Source organism: Panthera onca (genome assembly GCF_046562875.1).
Source record: "Panthera onca isolate mPanOnc1 chromosome E1 unlocalized genomic scaffold, mPanOnc1 haplotype 2 h2.Chr16_ul_4, whole genome shotgun sequence".
Classification (NCBI taxonomy): domain Eukaryota; kingdom Metazoa; phylum Chordata; class Mammalia; order Carnivora; family Felidae; genus Panthera; species Panthera onca.
In genome coordinates, this window is record NW_027675818.1 from 940,808 (window position 1) to 966,514 (window position 25,707).

Genomic DNA, 25,707 nt, shown 5'->3' on the forward strand with positions numbered 1-25,707 from the left:
CTTGACTAGAGAAGGGACGCTGGGCAGAGCTGTCTCTTTAAAAGAACTTTTTTCTATTTGAGTATTGTTGACACACGGTGTTACATTAGTCTCAGGTGTACAAGGTAGTGAGTCACCATCTCTCTATGTTGTACCATGCTCACCCCAGCAGAGCCTTCTTCGTTCAGGCCCTTTTTAAACACTCATTTTTTAATAGATTTATTTTTATGGTAAGAAAAAAAAGTCTACCTACAGTGAAACGTCTTCTCCACCTTTGTAACCATAATTATTAATTCCTTACATCTTTCTTTTTCTTTTCTTTAAAGTTTATTTATTTATTTTTGAGAGAGAGAATGAGCAGGGGAGGGGCAGTGAGAAAGGGGGACAGAGGATCTGAAGCAGATTCTGTGCTGACAGCAGAGAGCCCAACGTGGGGCTCGAACTCACGAACCGTGAGATCATGAGCTAGGCTGAAGTCAGACATTTAACTGACCGAGCCACCCAGGCACCCCCTTTACATGTCTTTTTCTGATGTTTCTAAATGCATCTAACAGATATGAATAGATCTGTTAATAACTGTTAATATCTGTTAATAGATCTGTAATAGACTTTTAAATGTCTTTTATATTTCTTATCTCTGCCCCATCCCCACAAAGCTATTATAAATATACTGTTTGATACCTTGTCTTAGAAGAGATCAGGATTTTTGTTTTGGAGCTTCATATCAGTTTCTTAATTTTTTTTCCCCCCTATGGCATGTGTTTCCATTGTATGAATGTACCTTAGTTTATTTGACCAGCCCTGTATTTCCTGGACACTGGAGTTCACTCTTTCTGTAAATAACCGTGTGTATGTGATCTTTGAATTCTATGCAACTATCTCTGTTCAGTAAAGTCCCAGAAACAGAATTGCTGAGGCAAAGGATAAATGAATCTACAATTTTCATAGATAATCGCCTGTTTACACTCTGTCAGGAATGTACCTGTGCCCCCTCGGCCTTGTAGGCAGAAGGTATTATCAAACTTTTGGATATTTGCTCATCTAATAGGTAGAACATGATAAACTTTTTTTTCAAGTTTATTTACTTGTTTTGAGAGAGAGAGAGAGAGAGAGAGAGACAGCAAGCGAGCATGAGTGGGGGAAGGGCAGAGAGAGAGGCGGGGGGAGAGAGAGAGAATCCCAAGCAGGCCCCTCGCTGTCAGTGCAGAGCGTGATGCAGAGCTTGATCCCAGGAACTGTGAGATCATGACCCAAGCCAAAATCAAGAGTCGGGCTGGTACGGAGTGAGCTTAGAAGACATCTGTGAGGAAACAAGGCCATTAGGGCAGCCATCTTGCCCAAGCAGCAGCCTGTGGGTGGAGGAACCTAGGCCTTTGCTCTCAGGAACATACACCTGCTTTCAGGGGAAAGATACGCATGCACACACCCACCACACACACACACATGCACACGGTGACAGAAATAGCCCCATTCTGTGTTTTCATGGCATTGATAGTTTTTTTTTCCCAATGTTTATTTATTTTTGAGAGAGAGAGAGAGAGAGACAGAGTGTGAGCGGCAGAGGGGGAGAGAGAGAGGGAGACACAGAACCCAAAGCAGGCTCCAGGCTCCAAGCTGTCAGCACAGAGCCCGATGCTGGGCCTGAACCCATGAACCACGAGATCATGACCTGAGCCGAAGTTGGATGCTTAACCGACTGAGCCAGCCCAGGTGCCCCATCCAGTTCTTCACCAAGCTTCCCACCACCTTAGATTTAATATCCATTGATGATTCTTGCCCAAACTAATCTATGATGGCTGCAGAGTGATGATTTTCCAACCTCATGACCACCTCCACGTTTATCACTCACCATCTTATTGTCAGGAAGAGCTCCAACCCCATCCCCGTTATGTATCTGTTTGTCTATTTATTACTATTAAGGACTCAGGGATTCCTATCTCTTTCACTAGATTATAATCTGTCCCTATCCTTATTTTTTTCAAAGACGCTCTAGGCCCAAGGTGGGGTGCTAACTCATGACCCTGAAACCAAGAGTCGCTCGCTCCACCAACTGAGCCGGCCAAGCTCCCCTGTCGCTATCTTTATTTGTGTCGATGGCCAAACTGTCCCAGACTACCTTAGAAACCATTCTGTATTAATTCTGTAGCTACGATACCAAAAGCGTAAGCAACAAAAGAAAAGATAGAGAAAACAGTCTTCGTCATCATTGAATTCTTTTGTTTCTAAGAATACCATCAAGAAAGTGAAAGGCAACCCACAGAATGCGAGAAAATATTTGCAAGCCATGTATCTCATAAAGAATTTTTTATTTTTTATTTTTTTTAATTTATTGTTTTTAATTTTATTTTTTATTTGTTAAGAGTTACATGCAAATTAGTTAGCATCTAGTGCAACAATGATTTCAGGAGTAGATTCCTTAGTGCCCCTTACCCATTTAGCCCATCCCCCCTCCCACACCCCCTCCAGTAACCCTCTGTTTGCTCTCTATATTTATGAGTCTCTTCTGTTTTGTCCCCCTCCCTGTTTTTATATTATTTTTGTTTCCCTTCCCTTATGTTCATCTGTTTTGTCTCTTAAAGTCCTCATATGAGTGAAGTCATATGATGTTTGTCTTTCTCTGACTAATTTCACTTAGCATAATACCCTCCAGTTCCATCCACATAGTTGCAAATGGCAAGATTTCATTCTTTTTGATTGCCGAGTAACACTTCATTGTATATATATACCACACCTTCTTTATCCATTCATCCATCGATGGGCATTTGGGCTCTTTTCATACTTCAGCTATTGTTGATAGTGCTGCTATAAACATGGGGGTGCATGTGTCCCTTCAAAACAGCACACCTGTATCCCGTGGATAAATGCCTAGTAGTGCAATTGCTGGGTTGTAGGGTAGTTCTATTTTTAGTTTTTTGAGGAACCCCCATCCTGTTTTCCAGAGTGGCTGCACCAGCTTGCATTCCCATCTGATAAAGAATTTTTACAACTCAATAAAGAAGGACAAATAACCCAACTAGAAAATGGGCAAAAGATCTGAATACTGAATTTCCCCAAAGATATGCAAATGGCCAAAGAGCACATAGAAAGATGCTCAGCGTCATTAGCCACCAGGAAAATGCAGATCCAAACCATCATGTGTACGACTTGGCACCCATTAGGAGAGCTTTGATCAGAAAGACAGTTAATAGCAAGTGTTAGTGGGGGGGGGTGCTGGTGGGCTCAGTTGGTATAGAGCATGGTGACTCTCAACATCAGGGTCATGGGCAGAACCTACTTAAAAAAAAAGAGTAAATTGAATTAAAAAAACAAACAAGCGTTGGGGCACCTGGGTGACTCAGTCAGTTGAGCCTCTTGATATCAGCTCAGGTCATGATCTCACAGTCTGTGGGCTCAAGCCCCGCATTGGGCTCTGCGTTGACAGTGAGGAGCCTGCTTGGGATTCTCCCTCTCTCCCTCTCTCTCTGCCCCTCCCTAGCTTTTGTGCACCCTCTCTCTCTCTCTCTCTCTCTCTCAAAATAACTAAATAAACTTTATAATTTTTTTTTTTTAAAGTAACCAGTGTTGGTAAGGATGTGGAAAAGCCGATGGCAATGTAAAATGGTACAGCCACTTTGAAGTCAGGCAGTTGCTCCAAAGTTGAAACTTGAAGTTACTCTATGGCTCAGCAGTTCCATTCCTTGGCGTATATGCCCGAAGGAATGAAAACATTTGTCCACACAAACACTTGTGCGTGAATGTTCACAGCACCGTCATTCATAATAGCCCCAAAGTAGCCCAAAAGTCTATAAAACGATCAATAGAGAGACAAAAGAAGGATTCATCACAAGGAATGAGATCCCAGTGGCTGCCACAACATGAATAAATCTTGAAAACATCGTTAAGCGAAAGAAGCCGGGCTCAAAGGCCACCTATGGTGTGACTATTTGTGTGCAGTGTCCAGGTTAGGTAAATCTAGAGAAATGGAAAGTAGGCTTGTGGTGGGCAGGGGTTGGAGGAGGGGTGGATTAGTGACAGCTAATGGGTATGGGGTTTCCTGTTGGGTTGATGAAAATGTTTTAAAATTGACCGCGATCATAGTCGCACGGCTCTGCAAACACACTATTGAGCTGCACGCTTTAAATTAAGTGATTGTGCGGTATGTGAATTATGTACTGTGAATTTTATCTCAATAAAGCTGTTACCAAGAAAGTGTTCCAGATTTGGCCAGTGGGTGCCCCTCTGAGCTGGCTCTCATGTCCATTTGACGTGCCCCAATCCATATTTTGAGCACTTTCTTACTTTCTAGCACAAGATAATTCAGACTTATTTTATACTCTTTCCTAACTCCAGCCTAGGAATCAACCTTTGTCCCAGAAGTCTTGCTTCCTATTTTGGGGGGGAATGCAAAACCAAGATTTAGGCATTTATCATTTCGTTTAATCATCATGACAACCCTAGTAAGTGGGTACTGGCATATCTTCCTTTTACAAATGAGGCCCGGAGAGGTAAAGTATATTGCCCAAGGTCACACTGCAGCCCAACCTTTGAAAGCAGGCGATGTGAATCCAGAGTCCCCGCCCCTTGCACCTCCCCCTACACACACACACACACACACACACAGAGTGTGAAAGTGAAGTTTATTTCTTCAACAAGGTCACTTTTACTTGAGTGACCCCAGTTTTGAGTGGAAACAAAGGTGTAGAGCTTATAAGACAGCCTCTCAGGAATTGCACATGGCAGGGTATACCCTTGGGAAAAGTCACATATCATGCGTCTGGGAGCGTGGGGTTGAGGGCAGACCAACACCCAGTGGCCTGGCCCTTCCTACGAGAGCACATGTTCAAACCCACACACGCAAGTACCAGTAAAGTCCAGTGCTCATCAGTCTCCTTTGCCAGCCTCACTCCCCACCCCTGTACCCAAATGCTGCCCATAGCCAGGTGTCCTTTACAAGAGTGAGAATGGCTAAAACAGGAGAAAACCTATAGATGAAAGGAGATCAGCCTCGGTTTTTCACTGTTGACGCTGGGCAGTGGCTACATGGAGATTCATGATATTATTCTCTCTTATTTTGTAAATGTTTGAAAGTTTCTGTAGTAAAAGAAAGTATAAAATGGTGAGAGGAAAGAGAAATAGCCAGGCGGGGAGCCGTGAGTGAGCCGGGACATTTGGCTGCTGTCTCCAGATTCCTCAGGTGCTCAGAGGAGACCAGCAGCACGTCTGGGAGATCCTCGGGACCACAGGCCCTCAGCTGCACCTTCTCCCCTCCGAAGATGATGAGGATGCTACTCATGTCCTTGGTCAGCTGCCTCGTTGCCATAAATGAGGCCAAGCTCATCAGTCGCTGTGACTTGGCCAGAGTGCTGCACAAGGAGGATCTGGATAGGTGTGAGGGCTACTCCCTGAGTGACTGTGAGTGCTGCTTTCTCACACTCCCGCCCCCCCATTCCTCTTCTGCTCCTGGTCACCTCCTATGTGGCCATCTTTCCATCATTCATCTTTCGAAGCCAAGTTCAAAAAGCAGCCCTCCCCGAGAAGCCCCTCCCAACATTCTATATTCCTTCCACTGAATATTATTAACTGAGCACTTACTATGTACCGGGAACTATTTTAGGGGCTGGGGACAGAGACATCAACAAAGCCCCTTCCTTCACAGTGTTCGCATTCTAGGGGGAGAGGCGAGTCCCAAACAAACACACAAACATATGAAGCACTTCCTGGTGGTGATAAATGTTATGCAGCAGAATAAAGCCAGGGGAGTGAGAGGTAACCTTGTCCTTGAAGGGGAAGTCAAGGAATACCTCTCTGAGGAGGTGACATTGAGCAGCACTGAATGAGGCAAAGGACCGGGTCACCCAAATGTCTGGGGAAGAGCATTCCAGGCAGAGGGAGCAGGCAGTGCAAAGGCTTCGTCCTCCTCCCTGGTGGGGCTAGCTTCCTTTTGCCCAGATTTTGCACACACCTGTCTTGTGCCGTCCTTCTCGTTTTATCTTGTCTTGTGGTCCTTTAAGGGGTGCGTCTTCGTTCTTGCTGAAGGCACCAGCTGCCTTTGCCCCAGCTGAATGTCCCTCACTGGGCTTTGCACGGGTCATGGCACACAGTAGGCGATCATCAAGTGCAGGAGATGCGGATGGACAGCGGGATGATGAGCGGTTGTACTGAGGGGCAGGTGGATGGACCGAAGGGCGAGGAGAGAAGCTAATGGGTGTTTCCGGCCAGCTCGCCCCGTCTAGCCTCTTAGGCCTTGTTCCTTTCTTCTGCTTCCCCGTCTCCCTTTCTCCTCCGTGTCCTTTGTCCCTCAGTTCAGAGCCCTCTAAAAACCTTCTTCTCCCTGTTCTAAGGGCTGTGCCTGGCTTTTGTGGAGAGCAACTTCAACCTATCAAAGGTAAATGAAAATGCAGACGGCAGCTTCGACTATGGCGTCTTCCAGATCAACAGCCACTATTGGTGCAATGATCACAAGAGTCACTCGGAAAACATTTGCCACGAGGACTGCAAAGGTCTGGCCGGGGTCTCAGGGTGGGAGAGGGGAGAGGATGAGTGGGGTCTACTCACAGGACTTCTCGTCCCACTCCAAGCCTGGGAATGCACCCAGGAGTGCCTTTGCTGAGCAGAGGATTTCACTAGTGGCTACGATGCCCCTCCGGTTAGGAGATTCTCCGGGGTGCAGGCTCCAGAAAGGCTCTGCACACCCAGTAACAGAGGACAGCAGCGGCCAACATTTAGCGAGAGTGTGTTGTATGCTGAGCACTTCACATGCCAGCTTCTCATGCGGTGGAAACTATTATGATCCCCGCTTTACAGACGAGCAAACTGAGGCTCATAGAACCAGTGCTGAATGCCAGACTGGTGGCCCTGAAGGCTCAGCTCTAACCATCAAGTCCTGACTTTGGTCAATGGCCTGATTGATTCGAGGCCAAGGGCAAACTCCCCACCTCAGAGCCACTCGTGGAGGCTCCACAGGTCCATGACTTTGCCCCTTACTCCCTCTTTCGTACTCTGATCAACATCCCTGCACTCTTCACCTGAAGAGCCTCTCTCATTAGGCAAGGTTTACCTCGGCCTCTGTGCTGCCTGTTTTGACATTTCCTTTCCCTAGAAACCCTCAAACGTGGCGCGAACCAGCATGTACCCTAGCTAGGATGTGTGGTAGTAAACATACATTTACTCCTGCCCCTCCTGCCCCCACCCCTAGCCACCCTTGACCTCTAGCAGCCATTGTAGGGATATCTCCATGGGCCTCTGGGAGGGAGCCCTTGCCTAATCTGGAAGGACTCAGCCCCCGGGGGGCGGGGAGAGCCGGTGTGTGCCTCAGTCTCTGGGACTGTCCTCTGTGTTCTCACAGGTATTCTCTGTCTCCCCTTCAGAACTGCTGAGCCCCGATCTTCTCTCAACCATCAACTGTGTGAAAAAGATTGTGTCTGGAGCAGGGGGAATGAAGAACTGGTGAGGAGGTCACTGTGGGACTAAGTCAGCAGGCAGAGCCCCAAGAAGGATGTAGTGACAGGAGGGGACAGGAGGCAAGGACTCCACCCCTTCTAACCATCTAGAAAAATGTGGGAGAGCGGCGGGCTTGGAACTGGGACTTACAAGACTTGGGATCTGGGTCTTTCTCTGATGTTGTATTAAAACTGTTTTGGACACAGTAGCAAAGGAACTTGAGTTAGCTGAGGGAGATGGCTTCGGAGGGGACAAGGTGTCTCACCGAGCTTACCCAAGGGGTCTCTTCTCTGGAAGAGAACGGAGGCGGAGCTGGGAACTGTCAGTGTGGCTTTCCTGACAAGTTTCTGCCTCCTCGTGCATTTCCTTCACTACTTTCTTTGTAGAGCAGTATATTCTGCTCCCCATTCCAGAGGACAGACTGTGGCTGCCCCCAAGTTAACGGGCTAATGTTCTGAGCAGTCACGGAGACTGGCTAGTCTCAGCCCCAGAGTCCAAGGGGCTGGGATAGAGAATCTGATTGACTCGAGCCCCTTGTCTGGCTCTGTGCTGACAGGATGGAGCCTGCTTGGGATTCTCTCTCTCCCTCTCTCTCTTCCCCTCCCCCCCCCCTCAAAATAAATAAATAAACTGAAAAAAAATGTTTTTCTTGCAGAAGATGATGAAGTACAAATAGAAGAATTTGGACAAGTGGTAAAGGATATTCGTGATGCCTCCAGGTTAAAAGGTAACTAGTAAATTATTTGTGACTGTTAAATTTACTTTTATTGAATGGATGTCTTTGTGTTTTGTTTTTTAGAATTTCTAGTTCTGTTAATTTCTGCTTACCATGTTGGCATTGATCTGTTTTAAGGCAGGCAAAACTTGATTTTGATTAAAAGTTGGCAGCATCCATGATGAAAGAAAAATGCCTTTTTCTGGAATGGGGCCTGTGTAACCTATTTTAAATCCCTTTTTTTGTTGTTGTTATTTGTGTGTGTGTGTGTGTGTGTGTGTGTGTGTGTGTGTTTTGTTCTGGACTTTATGTAAAGTCAGATACTAGCTTTACAATTTTTCAGATATGAAAATTTTCTATACCATTTTTAGCCTCAGACTTAGGACTCTACCCTGTGTAAAGGCTTATATATTATAGAATTTCTCAGAAATCTTCTACCTCTTCCTTTAGTAGACATTCCTCATGTTCCTTTCTTTGGATTTTGTTAACATACAAGAGTGACCATGTGCATTTTGGTACCATGGCTATTTCCTACCACTTGACTTCCATTTTTGCTTAAAAGTTAAATCATAGACCTAAAACCAATGGAGATCATACTCATGGAGTTTGTGTACTTTTCTATTGGGAAAATAAGTTTAAAACTTAATTATCACTGGTAATTTATTTGAATAACATTCAAATGACTGTTTGGTCAATGAGCGCTGTCAGGAGAAGAATAACAACATAGGTATATGTTTAGGAAAACGGAAGCGGAGTCATTTCTGGGTGTAAAGAAGTAGATAGATACTTTTCAGATTTTTCATAACCACTCTGCCCTGGTATAAAATTTTTAACATCATTGTTTCTCTTTTAGGTTAAGAAAAGTACTTAATAATTCCCTGTTGACATATAAATATGTTACCTGGGTCACATAACATAATTAGCATCAATATAGTATAGTGAAATAGATTAGCTGTGCTATAGGAAACAATGCATACAGGTAGAAAAGAACATGGGCTATGGAGTTTGATACATGGTGGTTTGTGGGTTTTTGACTTACCAGCTGGGTAGTCTCTGTAGGTCATTCTGGTTTCCTCATCTTTAAAACAAGGAAGCTAATAAAATCACGTTTCTCCTAGAGTTGTCAGGATCAACTGCAAAAACACATATAAAGCACATAATCTAATTATTAGGCACATACTATATACTTGGTAAATGGTAGTTAATTTTGAAATCAGAAAACAGAGTTCAGAAAGACTGGTATTCAGGACAGATAACTTTTTATGTGGAGGAAGGAAAAAAAAATGGAAACTAAACCATTGAGAAAGGAGAACAGTGAAAAAGGAGAAAGGTGTAGTTTAGGTACCTGAATCTGGGAGCTGGTCATAATGATTGGGGGTTGACACTGGAATCTGTCAGCCAGTGCAAGAAAAGGCCAATAATTACAGGGAAGAGTGAGGAAGGGCCACCCTGGAAGAAAAGTGTTAACATAGCAGGCCTGAAACTGCTCTTTTTAGAAAAGTCTCCTTGCAAGGTTGACTGTCATATGCTCAGACTGTTCCCTTCATTACTGACTGATAAGGTTAGTTCACTGTGCCTGGACTATTTGTTGACAAACTTGGAGGGGCTGAGAAAACAGGCATATTGTGGATCAAGTTCTATGCTTTCCTTCAGTATACACACAGTTTTAAGGGATTATGGTCAGTGTCTGATCTTGTAGTTGAAGATTTTAGAGGTTGGGCAGGCAGTTCTAGGTATTGATGAGGATTAAGGATAGCCATTGATCTGGATGACTTTGGAAAGGAAGTGAAAGTTTTTGGAGTTGAGAGGTCAAGGTCATTCTTATTGTCATCAGATGATAATGGGAAATGGGGCTGAGGGAGGATTATGAGCAGGGTGACCAAAGATCCTCCAAGAAGGTGAAAGAGTGATCAGAAAGTCAGTAGATGATGGTGTCCGGAGGGTAGTGTAGGTCAATGACAGGCCTGAATCTCAGGGGAGGGATAGGTTTGATTGAAGGTGGAACTAAAATAGCCAGACAGCAGAATCTTAGGAGTGTTTCTCTGCTTCCTGGTCCTATGTGGAGCATGGGAGGATGAGCAGACTCCTCTTAAGGTGTCTGTGCAAAGAAACCATATTTTAAAGGGAACCAAGCTTTAGGTAAAACAAGCAGAGCTGATACAGGTTTTTAGGTGACTGTCATTTGCAGTTGCCTCGCTGAGATGTTAGGGGGACAGAAAGTGAAGCGGGATCGAAGGTACTAAGAAGCTGTGATTACTGTTTGCAGCTATTCCTGAAGGCTTAATAATAATAATAATAATAATAATAATAATAGTAACTTTATTGCTATTAATATGACACTTAGTGTTTGCTATATACCTAATGTTGTTTTAAGTGTTTTTCATACATCATATATTTAATCTCCATATTAACTGTGTGAGGTAGATAGTATTATTAAATTATTTTAGATATAAGACTACTGAATTTGATAGAGGGGTTAAATAGTAATAATTTGCTCAAGGTCAGATAGTTTCAGGTCACAAATCCTGGAGCCAGGATTTGAATGTACTTAACACTGCCTCCTTTGAAAGGGCTGGAAATAAAGCAAAATTCCAGATGCCAGAGTACAACTGGATCTTGGTAGAATTGAAAAGAAAAGGTGAGTGAGTCTTTGTGATACTTGTGTTTACAATTTTACATTTCTCATGATTCTGAAATCTATTTCACTTCCACCAGGATGAGTTAATTTTGTTTGCTACCATTAGAGCTCTAGTTTAAAATAACTACTTTGTGTCATTGCAGTGAAAAATTCAGCCATAGCAACCATTTTGGTTGTGCCAATTTTATATTAGCACCAAAGAAACATGGCAGACCAAGCATATTGTTTTGCTGGACTTAGAATTTCCTGAGGGCTGGATTCTTCACTGAGATTTCTTATTCAAGAGGTGATCATAAATCATGGACTACCACTGACAAAAGTCTTGAGTGATGGCTACTGTTGTTTTTTAAGTCAGAGGTTAGTTCAATTACCGAATCACTTTTTTCTGTTTCTAGAGTTACAAGACATTGTCTTAGCTCTTGATGGGCTTGAAGGTGACATGATATCTGGGAAGAACTTGGAGAGCTTTCTAGGCAATATTGGGATTAAGTCACCTGAAGAAGAGGTAGAGAAAATTCTTCAGTCAGATCTTGTTTCTGGTAAGCATTTAAATATTATTATCCATTTTTTTGTTTTGGGTAGGAGTAACTGAAGAAAGTGTGCAAGGTTTTTGTTCAAGCGAATAGGGCTCCTTTGAGCTAATATCTATAGGTATTTGCTTGTATTGCTGTAAATGTCCTTAAAGAGGAGACTTTCTTTTAAAGTCCTTTTTTACAGTTAATGAGAATACTCTTAGCAAGCAGGTAGAAATTTTGTGGGGGAGTGGGCTCATTGGTATCCACTCTCTTTAGATAGATCTTGATTTAGTGACTAACACATAGTTTGGAAATTCCAGCTCTGTGAATAGAAAACCTAGCTTTGCTGGTTTGTACCAAGTAAAGTTATTGGACTTACAACTTTCTTAGTAGGTTAGTTGCCTTACAGGTAGAATCAGAACTAGCATATCTACAATCTTGTAAGGTTAATTGCAAGGCACAGTGGGTGAAAATGAATCCCAAGTATCTTGTATGTAAAGTAAAGAAATTGTATGCTGGTTTTGATTTTCATATGAGCTTTTTAATATTACGTTTTCCAGGGATTCTTGTCTGTTCCCCTCCCCTCTCTCTCTTACAGATGACAACGTGGTGAATGTTAAAGACTGTATGAGGGCTTTGAAGGACACTCAGAAATTTTCCACTTTTGTTGGTAAGAACTTTATGGTAAAACTGTTGAATGGCAAACAACACAGGACTCATTCAGAGGTCACGTAGCCAAACATTATATTTGGTGCTCAGATCTTCTTTGTAGTATCTGTGCCAAATGTTTGTTTCATCTACATTTGAACTCTTCCAGTTATGGCAAACTTGATTACATTTGTTTTTCATTTAAGAATTTGTATTTGAATGGAAAAGATTGGGAAAATGACAAGGTTATGATGTTTTCCAATAGCTAAAGTAAGGACATTTTATTATATAATAATGGTAATTTTGAAACTGTTATAAAAAAATTTAGTGACCAGAAATGTAAGAGATATAAAGTGCAAGGCTCATGTAATGTCACCTTCTGGAAATATCCCTGTTAAAGTGTGGTAAATATCCCTTTAGCCTTTTTTATTTGAATCTATGAATATTTGTGTATTCTGATATTATTTAAAAATTAGACGCACTTGGGTGGCTCAGTTGGTTAAATGTCTGATTTTGGCTCAGGTTATGATCTCATGGTTTGTGAGTTCAAGCCCCACATTGGGCTCTCTGCTGTCAGCACAGAGCCCACTTCAGATCCTCTGTTTTCTTCTCTCTCTGCCCCTGCTTGTTCTCTAAATAAATAAATCAATTAATTAATAATTAATTAATTAAAATAAAATTACCATGGGGGCGCCCGGGTGGCTCAGTCGGTTAAGCGTCCGACTTCAGCCCGGGTCACGATCTCGCGGTCCGTGAGTTCGAGCCCCGCGTCAGGCTCTGGGCTGATGGCTCAGAGCCTGGAGCCTGCTTCCGATTCTGTGTCTCCCTCTCTCTCTGCCCCTCCCCCGTTCATGCGCTGTCTCTCTCTGTCTCAAAAATAAATAAAACGTTAAAAAAAAAATTTAAAATAAAATTACCATGTCCATAATATTCCACGACTTGCAGGTTTAAAGAAATTAACAGTGTATCTTAGATATTGTTCCATGTTCCATTGTATCATAAACAACCTCATTCTTTTTTTTTTTTTTTTCAACTTTTTTTTTATTTATTTTTGGGACAGAGAGAGACAGAGCATGAACCGGGGAGGGGCAGAGAGAGAGGGAGACACAGAATCGGAAACAGGCTCCAGGCTCCGAGCCATCAGCCCAGAGCCTGACGCGGGGCTCGAACTCACGGACCGCGAGATCGTGACCTGGCTGAAGTCGGACGCTTAACCGACTGCGCCACCCAGGCGCCCCGCAACCTCATTCTTTTTAAAGACTGCAATAATATTCCATTTGGGGGATGTACTGTCATTTTATCCACAACACTTTTGATGATATTTGCCAATTAAAAATCTGAAAATTTGCCAATTTTTCACCACTGAAACATTTTGATGAGCATTGTTGTATGTATATATGTGCATAAAGTTCTCCTGGGGGATAAAACCCTCAGAAGTCACACTGCTAGACTGAAATATATGCAGATGTGAGATGTTAACAGCTACTGCTTAATTATCCTCCAAAAAGTTTGTAAAAATTCACACTTTTATCAGTAATGGATATTATTTATTGAAAATTCTGCTGGTAAAAGAATTCTATTATTGTTTTAATATGCATGTCTTTAATGACTAGTGAGGTAAAACATTTTTCATATGATTGTCGAATATGCTTTTCTTTTATTTTAATTAGATTGTCTTTTTCATATGAATTTATAAATAGCTCTTTTTTTTTTTTAAATAGCTCTTTATATATAAGGGACATTAATGTTCTGTCTTGTCTATTGCCATTTTTTTTCTAGTTTATTATTCATCTTTGACTTTGATTTTGGTGGACTGCTTATTGCCATCCTCTGTTTTATTTTGTCAGTTTTGGTAATTTTTATTCTCCTAGGAAATTTATTTTATTCAAGTGTTTTTTGGGAATATTAGTACAATCCTATGCAGTGATAATTCTTTTGATTTTTTTGTGTCTGGTTATTTTCTCATTCTTAAATTTGTATATATATATTTGTGTGTGTGTGTGTGTGTGTGTATATATGTGTGTATATATACACACATATATACACACATATATATATATATATATCTTCTTCTAGATTTCCTAGCAGATCTTTTAATTATCTCTCTTTTTAAAGCTCTACATCTTAGATTTATCTTTAGTGTTTCTATTTGTAGTAAAAAAAAAATTCTGCTTTTATCTTTAGGATGTCCTTTCTATTGTTCCCTTTTGTCCATTTTGTAGTTTTTCTAAGTTGTTTAAATTATGAACTTACTTTTTTCTTCTTACTGAGAAATAAATGTTTAAGACTATCAATTTTCATTTCAGTAAGACTTTGGTTTATCAAAGTCTTTATTCTTGTTTTTTTCTAAGCATATTCAGTTGTATTTTGATTTTCTCCTTGATGTAAGAGTTGCCTAAGAGAAAAACCTTAAATTTTAAAGCAATTATTTGAAAAATTTTAAATGAATTTAAAAATTTTAAATTTGAATTTGAATTTCATTATTGTCCTCTCTTTGTTGTTTATTTTTAGTTTACTGTGGTCAGAGAATGAGGTCTATAGTAGAGGATTTGATAGTTTCTGTGTTAATTAGATACGGAGTTTTTTCGATTTTTACATGTTTATTTAAAAACCGCATTAGGGGTGCCTGGGTGGCTCAGTTGGTTGAGCGTCCGACTTTGGCTCAGGTCATGATCTCGCGGTTTGTGAGTTCGAGCCCCGTGTCGGGCTCTGTGCTGACAGCTCAGAGCCTGGAGTCTGCTTCAGATTCTGGGTCTCCCTCTCTCTCTGCCCCTCTCCCACTCATGCTCTGTCTCTCTCTGTCTCAGAAATAAACATTAAAAAAAAATTAAAAAAACACATTAGTGGGCTTCAGGGACAGGCTAATCGTAAGGGACACTCATCCTACTGTTTGTCTTGGAAATCCTTATGACTCTTTGAAGCAGCGCATTCCATAATTTTTGGACAGCTGTAGAACTAGTCAATTGTTCCACATATTTGATGGAAATCCTGCCTTATAATTCCATTCCCAAACTTAACATTTGGACTCTTCCCCGTCAGTAGCCCTCCAGGGATGGGAGGAGAGCTCTTATATTTTCTTTCTTTTATGTTGAATCATCTTTTCTCTGGACTCAGATTTCCTTTCAACCATTCCTCACATGGCCTATTTTTGAAACTTCTTACCAATGACTAATGACTAACTCATGGAACAACATAATATATTAAATTATACTTTCACATAAATTAGCTAATTTTAAAGTAATTTATTATATATTTCTCTTAATGAATTCTGAAAGATTATTTTTTTAGACATGTACTTTAGAAATGTGAAGAGGTTTTTGTTTGTTTTAATTAAGGGGGGGGTGGTCAGTCATGGATTTCCTAGTTCAGATGTTTGATATTATCATGCTAAACATAATAGGCTTTGCTGATTCTCTAAATTGGGTAAAGTGAGCTGACAGGAGCAAGGGGTGTAGGGAAAGAAAGTAGAAAGGGAAGGATTGGAGTTTGGGAGCAGGTGTGACGAATGGAGGGTATTTTTTATGAAATGGTGAGCTCGTTAATAGAATCCCTAGAGAAACTTTGGCATACTTTTTTGTTCATAAAGGAATAGCCCACGCAGAACCCAGAGTTTTAACAAAATAATTTTAAGAATAAAGATAAGGGGCTATAGAAAACTATAGTGGAGAACGGATTGCTCTACCTTTTTAAATGGCCACATGTGGGTAGTGGCTGCCATTTTGGACAGTGCAAAACTGGAAGAATCCATCAGTTTTACTGTTATGTTCCAAAAATTTAGATCCATGGACTGAATTACATGTTGCATGTATATTCTCTGTGTTTGTAGTATTGAATGACATCATCGGTACATTGGAATGTATGGAAGAAAGTGATCAGTCTGGCAAGGACAACTATGCAGATGTACTTGGAAACACCAATAGAATTTATTTCACTGATAATAGTTTTCAAGAAGTGTTGGATGATTCCTTGCTCGACGGTGAGTTGATTGAGCAGATAACCAGCAACTTGTAATAAAAATTTCTTCTAAAATTTTATCCAAGGTTTTAAAATATTTTACCAAATACTAATTAATTAAATCTTAATACTTAGTTCCTAAATACTACTGTAAATGTATTGAAATGCAATTTACTACAGATCAGATTTAGAGATATATCTTATATTCTATATTCACGGAGATTTAGTTATTACAGTATCAAATTCCTGGATGATCTCTTGGACTGCATTGTAAACTTGGTCTGAAAGTATTTATATACGTTGTCATATGGCTTTAAAATGTTTCTTTCTAGAGTAATTTCATTTCAAAGTTAATCCCTTTCCTTTTATGAATTTTAGAGAGGTCCTAATAGTTGTCTAGCTTTCTTTTTCTTTTAGGTGACAGGCTCTTTGAAAAATACAAGTTATTGTTGAACAATTAAACCATTGGTCTATATAACATTCTGTGTAAGTGTTGATCTGGCTATTTGCTCTATTTACAAAGAATTTACCTGATCCATCCATATTCTTATCTGGGATATACCCAGATGGGTTTTATCAATACTTGGAAAGCCATCCCCTGCCTTTAAATTTAACTTCAGCTAAAAAATGAGATCAGATCTGTGTCTCAGGGAAAACTGGCAATCTGCAAAGACAGTTTAGATTGTCAAAACTGATGGGGGAGGAATGCTGGGATCTGGTGAGTAGAGGTGAGGGATGCTACTAACCACCCTATAATGTATAGGACAGCACTCCCCCACATAATTAGCTGGCCCCAAATGTAATTTTGCTCAGGTTGAGAAATTCTGTTTTAGAGTTATCTTGTAAAATTGCCAAACCTACTATTTTGAAAGTACTTTTTAATAGGTTAGTTATATTTTTTTAATCCTGCTTGGATCACATTTTAAAAATTAATGTAAATATAATGTATCTTGATTCTAACCTCCTTTTGCTTCAAGGTAATACCTGTACTAGTTGTGAGTTATTCTAAACTGCTCTCTAACTGCGATGTGGTCCATCTATGCAAATGGACATATTTTGTTTCTATCACTTGTCCCTCAAATAGATCTCTGTATCAATTTGCATTTGTGTAGAAAATGTATAGGATGAAGCGTATAACTGCACCTTGTCCTTAGGAAAAGCTCCAGAATTAGATAGATAGGTAGGCAGGCAGGACTAAAAAAGGACAATTCAGACTAATAATTAAACACCTTATTGAATATATGAGCCTGGGGATTAAGCTGTTCTCTTAGGGATAAAGGAAGCATTTGTAACATTAGAATCTCAGCCACATTTAAGAAGCTTGGTGGAGCTTGACGAATCCATGGAGTCTAAGAAGTAAGAGGAAGATGAGTAGAGAACGTTATTCTGGAAGCTAGTGGAGGATTTTGAGAAGAAGGGGATGGTCAATGCTAAATGTTATTGAGAAATGAAGTATGTAATTTATCCATTGGTTTTCTTCCAAACTGGGTAAAATCAGGATGCTGTTCCTTATGGCATAATCTCTCTATTTAAATTTGCAGACTTTAGGAAAGAGGCTTTGTCTTCAAATCTGAAACTACCAACAGCAGATGGTAAGGACTTTATATATGTATACAAGAAAGCATTCCCTATGAAGGAGTTATTTTTTAGGATCATTGCCAGGTGCCAATGGATTCCTAGTCCATTCTTCCCACTCCAGCCAGAGTAATTTTTTTTTTTTCAAAAAAGTAATCTGATTGTGTGATGTCCCCCTATTTTCAACTCTTTAAACATTTTTCATTGTTGTTAAAGATCAAAATCCTGCATGTCCTAGCTCTCTGGTATAATTTTGTACCATTACCCTTGCTTTCTGCATTTTCAAGTACAATGGCTTTCTTTCATTTCCTTAGAACTCCAACTACAAAGCTTTTGCGTATTTTGTTCCCTGGAATAGTTTTCCCTGACACTCTTTGCCTAGTTAATGTTTACTCATCTTTCAAATGAGTGATGGGGTGCCTGGGTGACTCAGTTGGTTAAGTGTCTCACTTTGGCTCAGGTCATGATGTCGTAGTCTGTGAGTTTGAGCCCTGTGCTGAGCTTTGTGCTGACAGCTCAGAGCACGGAGCCTGCTTCAGATTCTGTGTCTCCTTCTCTGTCTCAAAAATAGACATTAAAAAAAAAATTGAATGAATGTCAATTTCCTCTAGGGAGCCTGTCATTATCTGCTAGTCGAGGTCAGCTTCTTTTATTATAAGCTTTCATTAAACTATGTCTTTTTCATAGCATTTACTTCATACTATAAATACCCATTAATATTTTTTTAAATGACACTAGAAATGCTCAATATATTTTAGCTTATATAGTGACAAAAGTAGGAGCATCTGACTGGTTCAGTTGGTAGAACATGCAACTCTTGACCTCAGGGTCATGAGTTCAAGCCCCATGTTGGGTGTAGAGCTTACTTAGGAAAAAAAGTAGCAAAAATATTAGAGAACTTTGAATTATCTTAATTCATTAAGACCAAAATAATATAATTTCTCATTAAACTTTTTTTATTTGAGTACGGTGGACACACAATGTTATATTCGTTTCAGGTGTAGTGATTCTCTATACATTTTGCTATGCTCACCACAAACATAGCTATTTGTCACCATACAACAATATTACAATATCACTGACTATATTCCCTTTCCTGTGCCTTTTATTCCCATGACATAGTCATTACATTCCTGGAAACCTGTATCTCCTACTCTCCTTTACCCCTTTTACCCATTATCCCCCTTTCTCTCCGGCCACCATCAGTTTGTTCCTGTATTTATAGGTCTGATTTTGCTTTTCTTTTTTTTATTTGTTTTTTAGATTCCACATATGAGTGCAATCATATGGTGTTTGTCTTTCTCAGTCTGACATATTTCACTTAGTATAATACCCTCTAGGTCCATCCATGTTGTTGCAAATGGCAAAAAAAATCTCATTCTTTTCCATGGTTTTGTCAAATTCCATAATATACCACATCTTTATTCATTCACCTATTGATAGATAGTTGAGATACTTCCATATCATGGCTGTTGTAAATAATGCTGCAATAAACATATAGGGGTGCATATACCTTTTTGAGTTAGTGTTTTTGTTCTCTTTGGGTAAATACCCAGTAGTGGAATTATTGGGTCAAATAGTATTTCTGTTTTTACTTTTTGAGGAACCTCCATACTGTTTCCACATCAGCTGTACCAATTTACATTCCACCAACATTGCACAAGGGCTGCTTTTTCTCCACGTCCTCGCCAGCACTTGTTACTTCTTATGTTTTTGATTTTAGTCATTCTGACACGTGTAAGGTGATATCTCATTGTTATTTTGATTTGCATTTCCCTGAGATTGGTGATGAATATCTTTTCGTGTGTCTGTTGGCCATCTGTATGTCTTCTTCAGAAAAATGTCTATTTAGGTCTTCTGCCCATGTTAAAATCTGGTTGTTTTCTAGTCATATTTTTGATTATTTGGTTAATGATTCTTTTTCTTACGTGCCTGGAAGCATCATTGGGCCAAGAACCATGTTTCCATTTTGCTACAAGTCCTAGCATTGTTTCTCCAGATCCTAGCACAATTTTGGCTTTCAGAAGCCCCTTATTAATAGCTAATTTAATAGCTAATATTAGATGATATTTACTGTGCTAGGCATTGTTTCAAATCTTTTATATTATTGACTTATATAATTGTGAATATTTATGGAATTAAAGAATGACAATAAATCTGTCTTCTTATCTCATTAGCCTCATCTCTCATCACTTCTGCATTTGTATTTATTCTGTAACCATATTACTTATTATAATTTAAATTGGTTCCATATCTTCCATGTGCTTTTGGTTCCGTATATTTGCATGTGCTGTTTCCTTTCTGTATATTTTCTGTCAAACAAATTCACATTTTCCCCCCAAACTCAGCTCAAACATCACTCCTCAACCCATAAGACTTTTCAGAGTTATAGGTTAGGTGAACTGTCTCAGTGCTTTATATCTGAGTGCTCAGTGCTCATATCTGGCACACATTTTTCTCATAGTACCAACTATATAATGTATTATAATTTTATTTACAGACATGACAAATTCAGTCCCTGTCTTCAAGGAATTTAAAGGAAACTCTTTAAGAGGGCTGAAATTTTCATTGTTGGTCTTAGTAGCTATAAAATAAATGTTAGTAAAAATGAATATAGGTCTAAAATGGTATTATGGTATTCTTTCCAACTGAAGGTTTAGATCTGTTAGTATAATGCAACGATTTTCGGACTGTGGAAACATACATGACAACTCGTTTTGGGGTTGAGAGAGAAATGGGGTGAGAAATGGTATTGACAAAAAATTGAAACTCCCAGTAATGATCATGTTTTATATTTTAAATTGGTGTGGTATCAACAGGACTACATTTGGTTGTATGGGTTGTGCTTGCACAAAGATGCCTGGTTGAGAGGGTACAAGTAGAGACTGAAATGCATTCTACATTCCACTGTGCTCTCCAGGCTAGGACCACCAATGCTAGATTGCAGCTACCTAGAGGAAGGTATGCCTCTTTGTAATTGATACATAGAGAGGGGTGCCTTTTTTCAATTCACACAAAAGCACAATATAGACTGGTAGTGGCCCTGGAGATCAAGAGCTTTAATCTCAAATTTTAGCATTTTTTTTTCGTTTATTTCATCAGTTGATAGAAGTCTTTAGATCTACATGTACAGGATGTTACTATTATTTAAGAAAGGGTCACAGCTTACTCAGTATTTAATGGATGAGTGGATTCAGGTAACCCATCATATTCTGCATATAATTTTTTGGTTTAATTTTTTCTTTTCTTAAAATGTTTAGTTTTAAGAGACAGAGAGAGAGAGAGAGAGAGAGGGAGAGAGGACAAGTGGAAGAGGGGCAGAAAGAGAGACACAGAATCTGAAGCAGGCTCTAGGCTCTGAGTTTTCAGCCCAGAGCCCAATGCGGGGCTTAAACCCAGGAACCATGAGATCATGACCTGAGCTGAAGTTGGATGCCTAACCGACTGAGCCACCTAGGCGCCCTTAATTTTTTTAAATGCTGCTTGAAATAAATAGGTTGTCAGTTACAAGTAGAAAATACTTTGCTTTTTTTCTGCAGAGATTTTAGTTAAATATATATACTTAAATTGAGAGTTCACCTATAGTGGACTCTGGGCAAACTATTTTGCATTTTTTAAAATAATAGTATCTTATATATATTTATTTATCTTTGTAGCAGTTAAAGAAGCTGCTTATATCTTGACAAGTGTTGATAATGGCAAGATTGGCATACGTAACTTGGAGCATGCCCTGAAAAGTTTGAATGTTAATTTAGCTGAGGAGGACGTCAGTGAAGCCCTTAAATATTGTGACATCGGTGGTGAGCATTTTTTTTGGCTTGAGATTCTGCTCATTTTTTCCTGTTTATAGGAACCAGTTTTAGAGTGTTTTATATGGAGGTAAAATGCTAAAGGCAGTCGCAGTGAGGCCTAGGTTGATATAAATTAGAGCCAAAATAGTCTGCTAATTTATTTACTGACCGTATCTATCTGTTCATACTCTACATATGCTTATTTAGATAATTAGCATTCATTTCTTGTAAGCATGGGTGGGAAAATACCATTATGTAATAAAACAAAGACATGACATCAGCAGCTTCATTTTGATCTGCAGTCTTTCTTCAGAGGAGACCCAATTTCACCTTTTATTTTGCTTGTCCCATTCTGCTTTTTTAACCAAAGGAAATACCCAAGGTTTCATTACATCTCAGAAGAATAATTATTTAGTCTTGATCATTGTTTCCAAGTGGTCACATATTTATCTTTGTTTTCCATCTTTGACTTCATGTATTGTGAACTTGATCTCCTTTCCTATTTACATCCACTCTTAAGTGTCAAATCGTGTGGGAATACTTCTAGAAGCTGGTGAGTTTTACCAGTTTTAGGTGGCTTTTTATTTGGGGTTTATCTTAACCAGCTTGTTTTTTCTATGGGAATCCCATGAGCATGTCTTAGGTTTAAGAGTACCTCCCCAGCATTGATTGGTTATTGCTTTTGCCATAGATTATTATTGACCTCAATCAATTTTTATGTTTTGACCTGGAGTTTTTCATATCATGAGAGTGGTATAAATTTAGACCCTAAGCCCACATGAGTTGCAGGAGATTTTTCACAGGTGATCTTTTTTACCCACTGCCTCTCAAAATTGGGAAGATTTAGGTCACCCTGGTGTTTACATGGGCCAGTGAATATAATATTTTAATCTCCCTTTCACTGGATTGAAATTCTTTAAGCATCCCAGTTTCATTTGGTATCTAAATTCAAACTCTCCGTGTAGCAGGACCCAAGATTTCTTTTATGAATATGCATGAACATTTAAATCAAGCACCTTGCTGCTTTTGGATCTAATATGTATCCCCAAATAGCTGTAGGCTTAGTATTCACTTGGTTTTCCCCTCTGGATCTCTGTGCCCACTTAACGTTTTATTATTTCCTTTTCATACAACTTGATAATGCATTTATAGAATAAAGTATTTCATACAGCATCTTTAGGAATTTGTAATCATTCCTGTGCTACCCAGCTTGCCATTTTGTTATAAGTTAAAGTCTTTTCATTGTAGGTATAGCCCTATATTTTCTGCTGTGGTTACATTACTGCATTTTATTTCCTGTGTGTGTGTGTGTGTGTGTGTGTGTGTGTGTGTGTGTGTCCCAATAGTTAACATTGTCACCTCTGGCCTTAGACTGCCTTAGTTCAAATACAGCCTCGAGCACTTTCTGGCTCTTGTGACCTAGACAAGTTATTTAATTTCTCTTTGCTTTCATCTTTTAAGGATAGGCACATCAAGCATGTTATAGAATGAATTCTTGTGCATATTTTAGTTAATAAATGTGAAGCATCATAAAAGGATACTTAGTATACATAAGGAACTCAAAAGTTATTTTAAGTTCTTACTTTTGAGTAAGAAGTCAAAAAAAGTGAACTATTAATATCATTAACTGATCAATAGGTGTGGTTCCTGAAAGTATGAAAAATTACATTGAAATAGTTTCAGCCATTTGAGAGAGAAAATAAGGTAGAATGAGATTTTAGGTATTGTTAATCAGAGCCTTTATTTTGTGTACTGACTGAGTATCAGGGTTTTAATGACAATATGCTTGATTTTGATATTTCCAGATAATAATGAGGTGAATTTAAAAGATTTCTTTGAAAGAATTAAAGGAAGTCCACCTTTCAAAGAGTCCGTAGGTAAGTGAATACTTCCAGTTTAAAGAAGTGACTGTAAAATAAAGATAATGAAATCACATTTAAAAAAAATCACTAAATGGATTTCAAGTGTTTAATTTGTAGTCTCTATAGTGTCAAAAAGGATTTCAAGCAGCTTATGCGATATAAAAAAAAAAAAAAAAAAACAAGTGAAAATGGGACAAAGTTATAAAGGAGGGAAAAGAAATAAAACAGGGTCGAAGAAGATACACAGTAAATACCTTTGCTGTTAATATAAAGTCCTTCCTCAAGAGGAGATAAATTTTTCTTCACTCAAGGGGTTCTGGATCTATGAATTAAATCAGGTGTGGAAATTGGGTGAAGGACCACTACCCTCTGTGCTGTCTCAAGACAGGCCTTTGGAGTTTTCAGGTTTACCCAAATGGACTGGCCATTGATTTCATTTATAGAAATCTTAGCTTCATCTATCTAGTTTCTTTAAATGCTTGGGCCATTAATCCCTGTATCATTCTTACTACCATGTCATTTCTGTGGCCTAACCACATCATTTTGCCCCTGCTGCATAAAGACAATTGCTTGGTCTTTGTCCCCAAAGTTCCTCTCGTGCTCCTTGAAATTAGGGAAACCATTTCAACACCAGCATCTTTCCCTAAACGCCCATGTCTACAGAGAACACCTACCAAAGAACTCTCCGCAAATGCAGACACCCCTGCCAACAATGTATTTCTAAATGCGTTGGGGAAACAAATGTCTTTTTTTCTTCACGTTTGAATATCTCTAAAATTAGAACACCTTTATAATCAATGGCATTATTTATCAAATGTACATTTTTACTGAGATATAAATCACGTACCATAAAATCTCATCCTTTTTTTAAAAAAAAAATTTTTTTAATGTTTATTTTTGAGACAGGGAGAGACAGCATGAACGGGGGAGGGTCAGAGAGAGAGGGAGACACAGAATCTGAAACAGGCTCCAGGCTCTGAGCGGTCAGCACAGAGCCTGATGCAGGGCTCGAACTCACGGACCGCGAGATCATGACCTGAGCCGAAGTCGGCTGCTTAACCGACTGAGCCACCCAGGAGCCCCAAATCTCATCCTTTTAAGGTGTTCAATTCAGTGGTTTTTGGTATATTCACAAAGTTGTGCAACCATCACACTCTACTTCTGGGACATTTTCATCACGTCAAAAAAACCCCTGTACCCTGTAGTGCTTATTTCCCCACTCTCCCCAGCCACTGACAACCACTAGTCTGCTTTCTATCTGTGTTGATTTTTGAACATCATATAACTAGAATCATATAATTTGTGGCTTTTTGTGTCTGGCTTCTTTCATTTGGCATACTGTTGTTTGTTTTTTTTTTTTAATTTTTAATGTTTATTTTTGAGAGAGAGAGAGCGAGGAAGGGACAGAGAGAGAGGGAGACACAGAATCTGAAGCAGGCTCCAGGCTCTGAGCTGTCAGCACGATATGGGGCTCGAACCCACGAAACCATGAGATCATGACCTGAGCTGAAGTCGGCCGCTCAACCGACTGAGCCACCCAGGCGCCCCAGCATACTGTTTTTAAGGTTCACCTGCATTATAACATAAATGAGTACTTTATTCCTTTTCGTGGTAGAATAATATTCTGTGGTTATACCACATTTTCTTTGGCCATTTATCAGTTCATAGACATTTGGGTTGTTTCCCTTTTTTGGCCACTAAGAATAATGCTGTTATGAACATGTGTACATTTTTTTGAGTACAGGTTTTTGTGTGGACGTACATTTACATTTCTCTCAGGTACCTACCTAGGAATGGAACTGCTGGGTCACGTGGTAACTTTACATTCAACTTGAGGAGCTGCTGGAACATTTTCCAAAGCAGCTGCCCCATTTTACATTCCCAACAGCATTGTACATTTCTTTAAATCCTTGTCAGTACTGGGGTGCCTGGGTGGCTCAGTTGTTAAGCGTCCGACTTCGGCTCAGGTCATGATCTCGCGGTCCGTGAGTTCAAGCCCCGCGTCAGGCTCTGGGCTGATGGCTCAGAGCCTGGAGCCTGCTTCCGATTCTGTGTCTCCCTCTCTCTCTCTGCCCCTCCCCCGTTCATGCTCTGTCTCTGTCTCAAAAATAAATAAAAACATTAAAAAATAAAAAAAAAGTTTTTAAATCCTTGTCAGTACTTGTTACATTGTCTGTCTTTTTTATTCTAGCCTAGTCTCACAAGTATCTCACCGTGGTTTTGTTTTGCATTTTTCTGATGGCTAATAACTTTGAACATCTTTACATGTGTTTACTGGCCATTTAGAGATATGTACCCTTTGCTTATTTTAAAATTGGGTTATTTGTCACGTTGTTAGGGTTCTTATGTCCTGGATACTATAGCTTTATCAGATAGATGATTTGCAAATCTTTTCTCTAATTTTATGGGTCTTTTCGCTTTCTTGGTGGTGTCCTTTGAAGCACAAACGTTTTTAAATTGGGTGAAATCCAGTTTATATTTTCTTTTGTCACTTCTTTTGATATCATGTCTAAACATAATCCAAGATCATTAAGATTTATACTAATGTTTTCTTCTAAGAATTTTATAGTTTTAGCCTTTTAATTTCAATCTTTGATTCATTTTGAGTTAA

At 39.4% G+C, this 25,707-nt stretch overlaps 2 protein-coding genes across 5 annotated transcripts in view; both read left to right on the forward strand.

Annotated features, from left to right (window-relative positions):
* LOC144615447 (pleckstrin homology domain-containing family M member 1-like) overlaps window positions 1–7,915 on the forward strand; it is a 20,465-nt gene extending 12,550 nt beyond the window's left edge. For 2 of the 4 annotated variants that reach the window (XM_081794791.1, XM_081794790.1), the window contains 3 exons: window positions 5,144–5,370; window positions 6,300–6,458; window positions 7,304–7,915. In XM_081794791.1, the coding sequence (XP_081650917.1) occupies window positions 5,144–5,370; window positions 6,300–6,458; window positions 7,304–7,428 (511 nt within the window). In that variant the 3' untranslated portion in view covers window positions 7,429–7,915. The remainder of the gene's footprint in view (window positions 1–5,143; window positions 5,371–6,299; window positions 6,459–7,303) is intronic. The other 2 variants (XM_081794789.1, XM_081794792.1) reach the window with 2 other exon arrangements.
* LOC144615440 (EF-hand calcium-binding domain-containing protein 13-like) lies at window positions 7,635–23,169 on the forward strand. The gene is made up of 8 exons (XM_078442397.2): window positions 7,635–7,755; window positions 8,054–8,125; window positions 11,147–11,290; window positions 11,865–11,936; window positions 15,741–15,890; window positions 17,410–17,460; window positions 21,100–21,243; window positions 23,040–23,169. The coding sequence occupies exons 1-8, from the start codon at window positions 7,635–7,637 to the stop codon at window positions 23,117–23,119; spliced, it is 834 nt and encodes a 277-aa protein (XP_078298523.2). The 3' UTR covers window positions 23,120–23,169.
* Window positions 23,170–25,707: the final 2,538 nt, after the last annotated feature.

Excerpts from the sequence above, each read along its gene's own strand:
- LOC144615440 (XM_078442397.2), top strand. The coding sequence starts at position 7,635 with ATGGCTTCGGAGGGGACAAGGTGTCTCACCGAGCTTACCCAAGGGGTC. Across the intron at positions 7,756-8,053 it reads TGACAAGTTTCTGCCTCCTC|AAGATGATGAAGTACAAATA; the intron begins GTGCATTTCCTT and ends TTTTTCTTGCAG. Across the intron at positions 17,461-21,099 it reads GAAACTACCAACAGCAGATG|CAGTTAAAGAAGCTGCTTAT; the intron begins GTAAGGACTTTA and ends TTATCTTTGTAG.